Below are 14,397 nucleotides of genomic sequence, written 5' to 3'. Positions count from 1 at the left end.
TAAAGCCGCGAGTCTTCATCATCATCTCCCTCACATCTTTCTGTAATATTTTGCACAAGCAGCTGAAATGCTGTTTTGTAAGAGACGATACTTTAGGCTTTTCATTATCTTTAATTATGTGAAAATGTACTCAGAACACCTAAATCTAAACTGGGTGTCATGAGATAAGAACACTGATGCTTTTTGATTTCCAGTCGACAGTTAACCTCTCAGTTGCCTCTCTCTGCACATCCGGCTTCAGTGTCAGCTACAGGGTCTTGCTCCAGGGCCCGTCGGCAGGGAGGATGCTCGCTGTCATCAGCGGCTCTCATCTTTACTTTAATGTTGCTCCCAAAAGGTGCCACTGTAAAGCCTGTGAGGGGACTGCATTCAAAACTAATATTTACCACAGCATTTTCAGAAAATGTGGTGATTATTGTAGATTTTTAACGCGATTGTATGTTGGTGTAGCGGAAACATGGCAGTGTGTTGTTGGGATGATTTCTGTGGTCTAAGATATTAATTATGAACCGTATGTCAGTTTCCCTCTTTTGTCCTTTAACACTTTTCGTAAATTAGGGTGACACATTTTTCTTAAGCTTTAGACATAAAAAAAAAACACGCAGAGGTTTACAAAAATAAATCTCATGGTGCTTGACTCTTGATACAGCAGCTCCTGCAAGATCCATCCGCCTATTTGTCCCTGTTTAAAATTGTTACAATGTATTCAGACTTCATGTAACGACAAGGCTTGTGTTGGTAATGGCTAAAAAAATGATTTTTGTTTCCTTAATCACAGTGTGTCAGTGAGGTAGCCTGCTGTGCGTCAGTTACACCTGCCTGTCTCATTAGTAACCTCCTCAGTTTATTATGTTGCAAAACAGATAATTTATTTTGTTACATTTCAATAAATGTTATTTTAAATGCTTAAAGTGTGTTGCATTGTTTTCCACAAAGAATAATTTTTTCTTGGCAGTTCTGATGTGTGGAAGAGGCTGCAGGAACTGCGTCACATAGGCAGCAACACCTCTGCTGTCGTCTGGTTTGTTGCACTCACGCTCTGCACCGATCGGCCTCGAAGCCGGCATGACTCACCTGTACCAGCGATGTCATTGGCGCTCACACACACACACCCACACACCCTTCCTCACTTGATTTTCAGACGGACAAGTTACAATCAAAACATCAAACAACCTAAAGCTGTTGTATGATGTCAAAACCACAAATGTTCACTGTTTTACTTTATGTGTAACACAAAATCATAAAGGTTTGAGTACAATGTGTTTGAATGTTACATGTTATAGTTAAGCTTTGCTTCTTTCTCGGAATAGCAGTGTCTATTCATTGGTCGGTCCAGCCACCATTTTGGTCCAGACTAAAATATCTCAACAATTCTTTGATGGGTTGCCATCAAATTGTGTAATTATTCATGATCCTCGTAGGATGAATCCTACTGAGTCCAATGATACACTTTTCGTCTTCCGCCACCATGGCGCTTTGGTTTATTTCCAAATTCCTGCCAAGCTGATACATCACCATCAGCTTCAGTTAAACGATGTGTTTATTGCTAATCAGCAACTGTTATAAGCGAACCCGCTGAACTATGCTAGTAAACATCAACATGCTAACATGCTAGCAGAAAGCACTGCTGGCTTTACTGTAGAGTCATATTCAATTCCCCCTCCCCCATCACAGGACCAATTTAATCTGGTCAGATGTTCAAAGTTTATATGAAAAGTTCTCTTTACCTTTTTGATGACACAAGAGCATATTATCCATGTTGGTTTTCTTACTGTAATTGTGAGAGCAACAGCCAGTGTTGTCAATCCGCTGTCAGCACCACTGACAGGGAGATAAATATTTCAGTCCATTCTATTTTGAGCCCATGTTTTCCTCAGTAACACAGAGCTGAGCAGCACACAGCTGATCCGTTAAATGCCTGACAGCAGACATGTAAAAAGCACCAGGAAGACTGTTAATGAAATTAGGAAGTCTCGGCATATCTGCATTTAAATGTTGTACTGCGGAGTCCGTTTGGAGGGGAAATATGCCTCATTTTCTAAATTCCTACAAGTTATTCCTGTGGTCTAAGACAGTCCAAAAATATGAGTAAACAGGAACAACTCTCTCCCAAAACCAAAAACTACAGAGCTAAATAAAAATGTTAAAATTTGCTTCTAAAACCGAGGCAGACAAAGTTACAGTTACATAAATGTCATAGTATACTGAACCCATTTAATAACCCACCACTTGCTATAAATTGATGGTGACAACACATGGAAAGTTAGCTATTTCAGTTTGAATGATTAGCTTTATAATTATCTTTTCAAACAGTTACTTAAGATCATAAACACAACGTTGTGTCTCACGGCCCATAACTGTCATTGTTGGCCATCTTATTAAGTAATCAATAATGCACAATATGACTTGGCTGCCCAAAATATTTTTTGGTCGAGGAACTACAATGACATTAGGGTTTCAGATTGAAAGGTAGAATAGTAGGCCAACTATTCCTGAACATCACAAATTAGAACATTTTAATTTATTTCATAATTGACTCCTCTGTAGATGCTTTTTTATAGTTACAAGCAATCTTCAAACACGTATTATTCTCATATTGTAGAGCAGTGTGTCTGTTGTCTAGGAATTGTAATTCACCGACGTTTAAAAAGCATGTTCACAGGTTTTCATTTCTTGGTGCAATCATGGGCTACATTAAAGCAACGGGAGGAACAAAGTCACATGAAGTATGTGAAATAGGATGCCTTTAAATGATGGATGAACTATATGAACTCAGGCAATACGTAGTGGTTGCAAGTTGAAACTATAACAGAGTGGACAATGACAATAATTCATGCTAACGTAGGCTTTCTCTCTGTGAGCTACATGTAATAAATGAAGTAGCTTAAACAGTTAGCTCAAGGAAAAGATTATCTGGTCATGCAGATGGTTATGGATTAATTTGCCGCGGTGTGGATTGGGTTAGGTTAATTTTACTTTCTACGGATTAAAAATAGTTGTTATACAAACTGATACAGCAGGGTGTGTGGACGTATATGTCAAACCCTGGACAAATAAAAGCATGGCTAGATAAAGTAGCTGTAAGTGGGATGCGTTTCTTTTCTTAATTTGGGTGAACTGAGCCTTTATAAATACAATATCTCAAGTTTTCCACTCTTCCTTTCACATCTCAGAGAAAGAAAAAGATGCCAGCATCCGACTCTGCACAATTCATCTAGCAAATAGCTAAACCATATGATGAGCAGGTCAATTTCCAAAGCTGTATCATATGAAGACACAACTCAAATGTCAGGAGGTGAAGAATGATCAGCTTAGTTTAGGTGACGTGGGTGTAAAGATGGCGTAGGAACTCTCCCCTGGTGGCTGTGTCTCCGGGGAAAACCGCCTGGCAGAACTCACAAATGTGAGACTGCAGCACCACGTCTGACATCAGTAACCCGTCAGATGGACTCAGCAAGTCTCTAGGCAGGGAGGAACTGTCTGTCGCAGGCATCTGACAAAAACAGAGAGGACAAGACATTGAGTTTTTTGAGGAAGAATATGGTAAAAATCCAAGGACAGATTTGAGAGCCCCCTCGCCACCACAGCTGGGATTTTAGTCCATTTTAGACACCTACCCCCACTGTGTGCTTTGTCCTGTCTCTACAATGATGATCTGCTCTCCCCGGATGATTTGAGACACTGGAAGAGGCTCCTTGCCACATCGTGAAGTCACAGCTTAACAGGGGTGTAACCATTTCCTCCAACGTCCTGTCTTCCTTTCCCTGACGAGGCACATCCAGACAGAGCTTAGTCATGTCTTCAGCGAGGAGATCAGAAAAAGTTCCCACGTTTGGAGAGAGGCGATCGACGCCACGCTGTGCTGCAGGGTTGCGTGCCGTGGCTGTCAGCGGGTGAGGCCTTTCATGGAGAAATACAGGGATTTCTTGGGTACACTGGGTGGGGATGGACATTATATGACTCAGCTCTCCATTAGGAACAGTGGCACCTGCAGACAGAGAGTTTTAGGTGTGTTATGTAAATCACGGCTGACTTGTTCATGACCATTGGAATTACAAATGTTTTTATGTGGACCTTGCTGTTTCTGCAGAGCGGTCGTGAGTTGATGTAGCAGAGCTGCCTGTTTCAGGCAAAGTGACCTCAGACGAAGAAACTGCTGGTACAGTTCACTGTACGCTTCCTCCATCTCACCAGCTCAGGGATCTGCAGCTAGTAAATAGGGGAAACTACATGTAAATAATACACTCACTCAGTATACAGATCGGTGGCAGATGAGGAACAAGACTAAGAGTCTAGAGAGCTAATCTGCAGCTCAGCTGACTCAGGTACAGTGGAGCTTTGAGCTAAATGTAGCGTCAGCATGCCGACATACTCAAAATGACCACGCTAAGGATATATTTTCCAGATTCACCATCTTAATAAGCACTTTTCACAGAAGCTATTTTGACATGTCGTTGCTGGGTAAACACAGATGTAATTAATCACATTAATTATGGCCCTGCTCCATTTAGGTGGGCCAGGGCCCTGGTACTGTGCATGCTGGCTCACTGGAATGACTGTGACACACTAAATAGAATGGCACCATAATTAATTTGATCAATATATCATTATCACATTATATGTGAAGTATTACTTTATCCAGCTTGAGCTTACACAAAAAGCCATAGACATGCTTTTGATGCATTTGTCATGAATTCACACACACACTGCACCTTAATCAGTTGAGGTTTTTATTATTTGATTTATTCGGTCAACAGCTAAGTTGGTAGAGCGGCTCGTCCTTTTTTTCACAAAGTTGCTGTTTTGATCCTCAGCTCCTACTGTCCGCATGTTAACGTGTCCTTAAGTGAGACATTGAACCCCAAGTTGCTCCCCGGGAACCTAACAGCAGCCCACTGCTCCTAAAATGCTTAGAATCGGTTAAATGAAGAGTATAAATGTCATGTTTGTACCTGTATGTATGTGATGATTCTAATAAAGGTTATATTTGTTTATATTTTATTTCCTGACAGATCTAATTGCTTTTAAATTCTGCGGAAGAAATGCTGAAGCCTTTATTTATTGAGTTATTGGTTGGACTAACTGGCCTATCGCTGAGTCAGAAATACTGGAATCAGCTTCTATCAACCATGTGTATGTTTTTATTGTAGAACCCGCAAATTGACTAAATATATATCGATGTATAACCTCAGAGTCAGGTTTGTCCCTGCTGGTGGGAATGTTGGAAAAAAACAAACTTTATAATTGATTTAATAATAACATAAAATATCTGCATAAAAGTGTTTTTACTATTAAAAAAAGCAGTTTGTGCAGTTTGATTCTGAATTATGTGTATTCTTATTTACAGAGATGGGCAGTATTTCTATTACTTGTATTTGAAATGCGTATTTCAATTACTTTTGAGTATTTTGTAATTTGTATTTGGTAGAGCCGATTAAAAGTCTAACGTAATTTGTAACAAAATACTTTAGAATGGAGTAATTTTGTGTACTCAAAATACTTTCTCCACGTTTAAAAAAACAGTTCAGAGTTCAGTCTTCAGATCTTCAAGTTCAACGGATTGTCTGTCAAGTTAAATATTGTATCTGAGTGTGACAGATGTCAACTAGCTTGATGTATAATTTATGTCTGGGTCTGGCTACGTATATACATGGTGATGGTTATAATATCAAACTAGCGATGCTAATGCTAATGACGCTAGCATGCTGTCTAGGCTAGTGCATAGCCAGTGTTTAGCAAGTTAGCTTATCAGTGGAGTAGCTAGCTATAGGAAGAGGGAGATTGGGAGCTTGTATGTCGTATGTGATGAATATTTTCTTGTTGATACAAAGCCAAAGTTTATGGGCTGTTAAGTCCCATTAATACAAATATATATATATATATATATATATATATATATATATATATATACATAATCAAGTTGTTGTCTTTCAATAGCTTTGCTTAGTTACACTGACATTCTGTGACTGTTCTTCCTGTTTGTGGGGTTCACCAGAGCTTTGTGTACATTATATAAACCTGAATGCTCTGCTATACCACATGGTGAGAAAACAGAAAATCCAGAAAAAAGTATTTCCTATATTTTAAATACAAAATACATGTATTTTGTTACATTTTCAGGCACCAGTATTTAGTATTTTGTTGTAATACATTTATTTGGGAGTATTTTGTATTTTGTATCAAAATACATTTTGATGTATTTTTGCCCATCTCTGCTTATTTACAATAGCAACCGGGACTCATCTATTAAAACCCCAATGTCCTGGTCCTAGTTTCTTTTTTTCTGGCTCTGTGTGATGAAGTGAATGTAAACATAAAGTGCACTGTCTTGTACATCAGCGTTAACTTAATTACCCCTTATAAGCTCATCTGTCGCTGCTCCAAGAATTCAGGACTCCTCGTCATTTCTTACAGCTGTGTTCAGCCTCCTCCATCTCCAACAAGCTTTCTGCTATTGACAAGGAATCACAACAGTCTAAGTATCCAGACTCAAAGCATATCTACGGAGCACCACAACAACACATGTGTGACGGTGAAACACGTTCTCCAGGTGAGGCCTCACCAGCCACAGTGACTGATAACTCTGTTTGTCTCTCATGGTTAACATTCTCTAACATTAGCTCAATGGAATGTGTTATAAAATGTTAACCATGAGGAAGTGGCTCTTGTGAACAGGGAAGTGAAACCCCTTTACAATAGAAACGAACCTCGCCATCACTAAGTTAGACTGTTAAATGTATTTATTTTTTAGCATAGACTCAAAAGAGGAAAAAGTCAGGCTCTTTTTTTGTGCTGTGCAAAGATAGAAGATAGAGGGGCAGAATTAAGAAGGTGTTTCCTGTTTGCTATCCTAGTTACTGCATTCAGAAATGGCATAAACTGTGTCGAAGATATTCATCAAAACTAGACAGCAACATATCACTTATTTGATACATTGTCTATCGTACAAGGCATAAAATGCATTTTTGTGAGTTTAATTATGTATTAGCAGCAACAATCTAAAGGAAAAGTACTAATAATGTAGAGATTGAGCCCAGTAAACATAATATTATGTATTGTAGTATTGCATTGATTATTTAGACACATTAGTGTGTAAGCAGAATTTTATTGTATTAGTTGGTTCTGGTGACGCAAAATAATTTATACTTTTGGGTAGTTTAATCTCTACAAATGCAGCATATTGTATGATGTCATTATACTGTAGGCTCTGTAAACACAATCTTAGTTTGTTGTCATATAAATAAAGAGTTAAAGTGTAACGTTGCATTGGAAATACTCAAGTAAAAAGTAAGTAAAATATTGTTAAAATCATGCTTATGTACATTACTTGAGTAAATGTTAATATGTTATATTTTAAAACACGTATGTGTTCCAGTGTCGTTCATCATACGTTCGCCACAATGCAACAGGTTGACCAGAAAGTCAAACATATCTCTCTTTGACACAAAGTTACAAAGATGAGAGGAAAAGTATACATGAACGTGAGTTGACTCCATCCAGAAGTGAATTAGTCTTGTTGTTGTTGAAGGTTGCCTATCTCCCTTTTTACTAGGCTGTGTTCCCCAAAATGAACAGTGATTTAGTGGCTGCTTAATCATTAACTCCAGTCTAATGTTTCAGTTTATTTGATACATTATTAATTAAGGTGTATAAATAACACCAGCTTGTTTGTTTTGGTCGTTTTATGAGTTGATAGGATTCTTGTTCTGCCTGGGATGTTGGCAGGTTTTCCTAATCATGTGCTGCAGCAGGGAGGAGCTGGGCTCTGTTAAGATGTAAGAAAGGTAAGATAACATTTTATTCAGTTAGATGAGGCTGAGAAGGTAAAATCTAATTCACTGGAGTGCAGGGGGTTGAACTTGGCAGCTTTCTTTAGTTTAGTATAGTCTTTAGTTTAAATTAGTTTTATTAAAATTCCCTGATTGAATTGTTTCCCTTTTCTTTCAGTAAGCATTTTGTTATTATTAATTGCAACTTTTAGCTTATGTTGGACATGTGTTGTTTCTATTTGCAGCTATAGTTTTTATATTCATATTCAACACACAGATGAACACCATGTCTCCATCATCTCTGCCCTGAGAGATCTGCCTGACAAGCAGCTTCTTCTCAAGTAATGCCTCACAGAGTGGCCGGTATGGAAATGTCTCTTTTGTTTCCTTCCTTTTTTCCAACTCTCATGGGAGTGTTGCATTTCCTTCGCTTACTTTTGTTTGTTTTGATATCTTTTTGATACACAATCAGCTTCAAAACGAGTAACTTTCTAGCCTCAATCCGACCTTACAGGAATCACAGTTGTGTAATTGTCTCTGTAATGTGGAAATGAAAAGTCAACACTTCTAACTTGTTTGCTCAGTTTCTCTGGACAAATGCAGAACTCAAACCGAAATTCATTTTGCCTTCTGCTTCTTTTCCAGCTGTTAATCATACATATAAATCGACTTACCCTATAAGTCATCGATCATTCCCAACAGGAAGTGAGTACGTAGTTACTGACGATGAGGATAAACCTTCCTCTGACCGATCAAGGTCCGCATTCTACTCCGATGACGTTTCAACTCAATACACTAGTTCATCTGAGTCAAACACAAGCAAACGTACTTCCTGTTTGACTGCCTTCAAAATAAAAGGCACACACTTTCATTGACAGGCACCAAAATTGTCAATATGACTACACCCTTCAGAAGAGTCTGTTTCATATTATAATGTGGAGTTTGTATATTTTATTTTGACAGGTAACTGAATTTTTACCTTTTGTTTTAAATCCCCCCAAAAATCTAAACTGTAGAATGTAAACTCCCCCCAGGTCTATAAAATCCACACAATTACCTGTGGTTTCCACAATGGTTGGTACAGTCATTAGTCATTCATTTTGCATTATGTTTGGTTATGCCAAAGTATTAAAAAATAAAAATAAATAATTTGACCTGATGATGGCACTGTAGATGGAAAGTTATTACAATTCATTCTAAAAGGATTTATGTTCCAGATTTCATGGAAATCCATGAAATAGTTGTTGAGATAATTCACTCAGAGACACTGCTAAGTAGCTCTTCGTGAAATGTATAGTAATGTGTGGTCTTTGGGTATTCACTGTATGTGCGTGTGTGGCATTTTGGGTGTTCAGACATGTGTTAACTGTCGCTGATATTGATTTAAAAATAGACCAACATTAAGTCAGCAGAGTCCTGCGGGTGGCAGAATGCCTTCAGTACCATTCATCCACTTAGGAGGAGGAGCAGTTTCTGCCCTCAATGTCAACTCCTGACAGCTGATCTCACAGCAGCACCTTGTGATCTAATGAGGGGTGCCAGCTCCCTTTGCTTTAGACTGGTTATGTAACTCTATGTGAGATATGGGCAGCCTTCATTTCTCTGATACTGAGTCGGGTCTTTGTCAAGTCGCTTCGCCTCAAGAGGGTCCATTTGTGTCGTTGCCTTATTTTTAGCTTAGAAAAACAGCTGCTAATTTGCAGTATTTGCTTTCTTATTATCGTCTTGTTGTGTTGTTAAACATATTATCTGCTTAGTGACCTGTGGTGATATTGCCAAATCTTCTTACTGGTACTTACATTTTTATTTTAATTTTTTTAGATGAATGCAGATGGATGGCTAATCTTTGATGTATGAGGAATTAATAAGGAACACCGGCTAGTTTCATACAGCATTCATACAAACCGTTGTATTAGGATACTTTGCAGCAGCAACAACGCATACATATAATACGTTGCTGGCCATTAACGATTGATAAGTTTCTTATTATTCCAATATTCGTTCCCCTTTTCTTTTAGCGTTCTACCCAAAAACTACTTTGCAGTATACCCTATACAGCCTTGTTGACACCCATATCGTCATTTTTTGGGGACTTAAATCCAGTACTTTGCCTTCAATAACCCCTCTATCTCCATTAATAATGTTAACATAATTTGTCCAGAACCTCAGTTTTTTGTTTCCCAGTGCCTTATACCCATAGGTTCCCAATATAACTTATTTATCTTTTATCCTAAACACCCAATTGTTACTCCCTTGTTGTGTGCTGTTTTACATTTCTGTTTGAATACAAATTAAACCCGCTAAATGTAAATGCAAATAAAGAGCTGCTGAAAATGTTGAAATGTGAAAATGCTGAAGTTGTTTTAGTCAAGCAAGCTGTTTCCAGTCTTTATGCTATAAGTTAATCAGCTGCTGGCTGTAGCTTCCTATGTATCATGAGAGTGGCGTTGATTTTCTCATCTAACTCTCAATAAGAAAGCAGTATTTCTCAAAATGTTGAACATCTGGACGACAATATACTCACACACTTTTAGTCATACCTGCATATTAATCTGTATTTATTCTTGTCTGATGCTTTGTATGAACTGCAAGTCAAGGCAGGAAAAGTTTTTTGTTAAAAAAATGTTGCCTATTGTTTTTGTCAAAATAAGTTGACAACAGTAGGCAGCAACAAATGTATCGTACAAATATAAATGACCCTCATACTCGACATGTCTTTACACTGTGTTATAGCCTGTATGTTAATTCCTATTTTGAACAGCTCCTCATGTGTCCAAGGACATGTGTGATGCTTTATCCCTTCCACAGCTCTTAAGAGGAAGCAAAGTGTCCAAACTGTTCAAGAAGTGTTACTTTTCGTGATTGTTATAAATCTAACAGCTTTACAAAACACATTACAGTTAAAGAGGCTTCATCTATACGTCTTTGGCAGTCAGTGTTAATTGTTGGCCGATGCAGTCATTTATGTATGTTGTACTAGTTGCTGGTTTGCACCATGTGTTTGCTCCGACCTTGAACCTCTCCACACACACACACGCACGCACGCACACACACGCACACACAAACACACACGTACACACACACACACACCACACCCTGTCCACCAGCCCTCCTCCTTTAACGCCATCCCTTTGCACTTGATCCCTACGTGTTTTTGTGTGCGTTTGTGTGTGTGTGTTGGTGGTGGGGTGGGGGTTGGCTTTGCTGTGAATAACTTCCAGGCATGCAGCCAGGAACTGTCATCCACCAGTGCAACACTATCCATCCTGTCAATCTTGTTTTATAATTGTAACATTCTCATATTCTCTGGCTGAGCAGAGAGAAGTTTCCAACATAAGAAACACACACACACACACACACACACACACACACACACACACACACACACACTCACACCTAAATGCACTCTGTGCTTCTCCAGCAGCATCTTCACATCTTATTGATCAAGTTTTTAAAAGTGTGCAGTTATAAAGTATATGAAATAATCAGTAATCTGCTCCTCCTTTTATTATAAAAATAGACTCAAAGCCAACAGAATACAGGCTTAAACTTTTTGTACATGTTATGTATGAAACATAACAAAATATAATATTTTTTAGCCAAAAAGCCATTTTCATTCTTCTCTGATGAAATAAAAAACACACAATTATGGCTCTGAAGCATGTTATCCATCTTTGAAGTGCACCACTGAGCGTCCAATTAATAAAGTCTATGCCCAAGGACACAACGAAGACAGTCAATAAATGTCCACTGATCAAACATATTTCCACCATCCCTTCCTTTCACACACCTCAGAATGATAATACAGCCGGCTCACCATTCACTTATGAAGTTAATCCTGCGGAGACTAAGAGTTTAAGATGTGATGGGGGGCATACTGTTATCACAGGGATGGCATGAGCAATGACATCTGCCAACTCATTTATCACCGGACTCCCTTAGTGAGAGAGACGGGATCCAATTACAGAGGTTTCTAAGGGCTCAACAATGGCCTGTTATAAATACACTCACAGAGGGTTTTCCACAATCAACAGCACACCCACACACATACAAGAACTGTTGCAGAAACGTATTGTAGGTGTATAAATGAATATGTGTTTGGATGAACATAGGAGTCTCTGTGCTCGTCACTGGAACTAAATTATCATGGCAACTTTTCTTAGACACCTTCATTTTTGTATTGTTCTGAAGCAAAGTGAGGTATTTAGCTAAGATGAGATTAATATCTGCAGTGTGTAACTGTGTGTAAGTGCTTGTGCATTAAAACGTATAAAAGAGGGAGAACAGTGGAGAGGGAAACACAGACGCCCCCACAGAGCATTAAACACAAAGTTATTTACAGCTCAATCCATCAATAGACGACAGGTGCAGCATCCTCACAAACAAACCTATTAGCTTTCCGCCCGCTGGAACAATCTCCAGCAATCAGCTGCTCTCTCTCACTCACACACACACACACACACACACACACACACACACACACACACACACACACACACACACACACACACACACACACACACACACACACACACACACACACACACTCTTTGTGACAAGCCAATATGTATGATTTTGATGACTTATTTGCTGAATTCTTTGAAATTGTGCTAAAGAAAAAAGCAGAAAGTAATGTTGGTTCCTTAAATGTGCTTCTTTCATTTATCACTCTAATTGTATTAGATATTAAGTAATAAAAGTAAAAGTTCTAATTTTGCGGAACAATATCTCTTGTGAGTATTAAATTATTATGCAGCATAGCATTGTACTGGATTATTTTTAGCTATACTTGGCTCTATAGAGAAAAAAGTTGGTTGGTTGGTCCATCACGTTGGTCCATCACGTTGGTCCATCACTTTGGTCCAGACCGAAGTATCTGAACAACTAATGGATGTATTAACATGACATTTTGTACACCCATTCACTGTCCCCAGATGATGAAGTCTACTGACTTTAATGATCACCTAACTTTTCCTTTAGTCCCAACAGGAGGTCAAAGTTTGCACTTATTGTGTGAAATTGCTCAACATATACTAAATCCACTTTGAACCCCTTTTAAAGTATTTACGACTATATCTGTCAAATGAATGTCCTGGAGTAAACAAGATGTTTCACCACTGTAGTAAAATACAAGAATAAAGGAACATAACATAAAGGGTATTGCTTACTCAAGTAAAGTACAAAAAATGTGCTTAAGTACTTGAGTAAATGTAAAAAATCCTTCCTGGCTTGCTGTTCTGTAGTGAACATGTTGGTAACATGGTTTTCAAACATCTCCTTTATAGCCTAGTGGGAGGTGGTGCAGGAGCAAAGCGTAAAACACTGAGCTCAGCATGTACGTGCAACAAATCACCATGACAAGTGAGTCAGATATTAGTGGTCAGAACATAATGTCTCATGTGCAGGGTGTAAAGCTACAGTGTTGCATGACAGGGCATAGGTCAAACGTTCAGGGGCCAAAGGCTGCTCCAGATGGGACCTTTCCACTTTTGGAAAAAGATGGTGTCGAGAAACAGTCAAAGATGAGATATATTGACAGGGGAGCGTATTTTGAGCCAGGTTTTGGGCCATGTGAAGAGGCAACATGTCTGACCTGTCATGGATATGTGACCATAAAGAATGAAAAGTCACAATAACATTAGAAGGGATTGAACCAGTGGATAGTTCTGATTATAAAAAAGTTTTAGTTAGAACCAAAGGGACTCTCTGAACTAAATCCTTATGAAATCTTACATTAACTGTACTAATCTGCTGGTCCCATTGCATCTGACTTGGGCAGCATGCTTGCCATTTTGTATCATAATGAAAAACTCAATGCAAGCTGGCTTTCATATTGCCTCCTCCTCTTTTCTCCCCTCATCCCTTTTTTCCACTCTGCCTGCCAACACCAAAATCCAGATGACCTGAACGTGGTGTACAGTAGGATCGAGTATCGAGCGGCTGAATGCAGTCGGTGCTGAAGTCTGCTGTGGCTGAGAGTGGCGCGGTGTCGTCTTCCCTTTGGTCAAGGATGTTGCCAACATTAACGCCATGTTTGACAGAACAACACAGACTCTGTGAAAAGGAGGTGAAGGACTACTTTTGGTCACTTTTCATCACGTCATTAATATGTAACAGGCTGCAGCACAGTGAGTGCTGTGTTAAATAAAGACTAAGCTTTGTTTCATGCACAGCAATAGACTGGAGACAGAAACATTTTCTAAACTCTTCGTAAAGGATAGGTCTTTTTCTCCCAACAAAGCCCATTAAAAAGACCAAAATTAATTAATTTATCTTACTCTCAAGTTTTGCCAATGTAGCCAAAGCCCATTAAAGCTGATTCTATATCAGCCTCTGTGCGGCTTGCTTAAACAGTGGAGCTTTGAGTTCAATTCTGCAGTCAGCATGTTAATCGGTGCACAATGGATATGCTAACATGTTGATGTTAAAGGTGTCCACCATCTTAGTTGTTCAATGTCTTCACCATCTTAGTTCAGCATGTTAGCATGCTAACATTTGGTAATTTGCACAAAACACAAATGGCAGCTTTGGCGGTCTTTAGTTTTTCAGCTATTTTGTCAAAATTTTGAACTGGTGATGGTGCTAAAAATGAAAAGTTAGTTATTACAATTCATCCTGAAGGGTTGGG

General features: G+C 38.7%; 1 protein-coding gene across 3 annotated transcripts; it reads right to left on the bottom strand.

The window, feature by feature from the left end:
* Positions 1 to 1,510: 1,510 nt before the first annotated feature.
* LOC306694147 (uncharacterized protein) lies at positions 1,511 to 8,544 on the bottom strand. 3 transcript variants are annotated; one of them, XM_079156876.1, is made up of 5 exons: positions 8,444 to 8,544; positions 6,355 to 6,451; positions 4,075 to 4,209; positions 3,618 to 3,988; positions 1,511 to 3,493 (listed from the first exon to the last, which is right to left on the bottom strand). In XM_079156876.1, the coding sequence occupies exons 3-5, from the start codon at positions 4,184 to 4,186 to the stop codon at positions 3,317 to 3,319; spliced, it is 660 nt and encodes a 219-aa protein (XP_079013002.1). In that variant the 5' UTR covers positions 4,187 to 4,209; positions 6,355 to 6,451; positions 8,444 to 8,544; the 3' UTR covers positions 1,511 to 3,316. The 3 variants fall into 3 exon arrangements, with proteins under 3 accessions (XP_079013002.1, XP_079013003.1, XP_079013004.1); XM_079156877.1 differs by having other exon boundaries at positions 6,355 to 6,448; positions 8,444 to 8,522; XM_079156878.1 differs by lacking the exons at positions 6,355 to 6,451; positions 8,444 to 8,544 and having other exon boundaries at positions 4,075 to 5,546.
* Positions 8,545 to 14,397: the final 5,853 nt, after the last annotated feature.

This window comes from Pholis gunnellus, assembly GCF_910591455.1.
Source record: "Pholis gunnellus genome assembly, chromosome: 3".
NCBI lineage: Eukaryota > Metazoa > Chordata > Actinopteri > Perciformes > Pholidae > Pholis > Pholis gunnellus.
The sequence above is the reverse complement of the archived record's forward strand: the minus strand, read 5'-3'. Positions and strand labels throughout refer to the sequence as shown.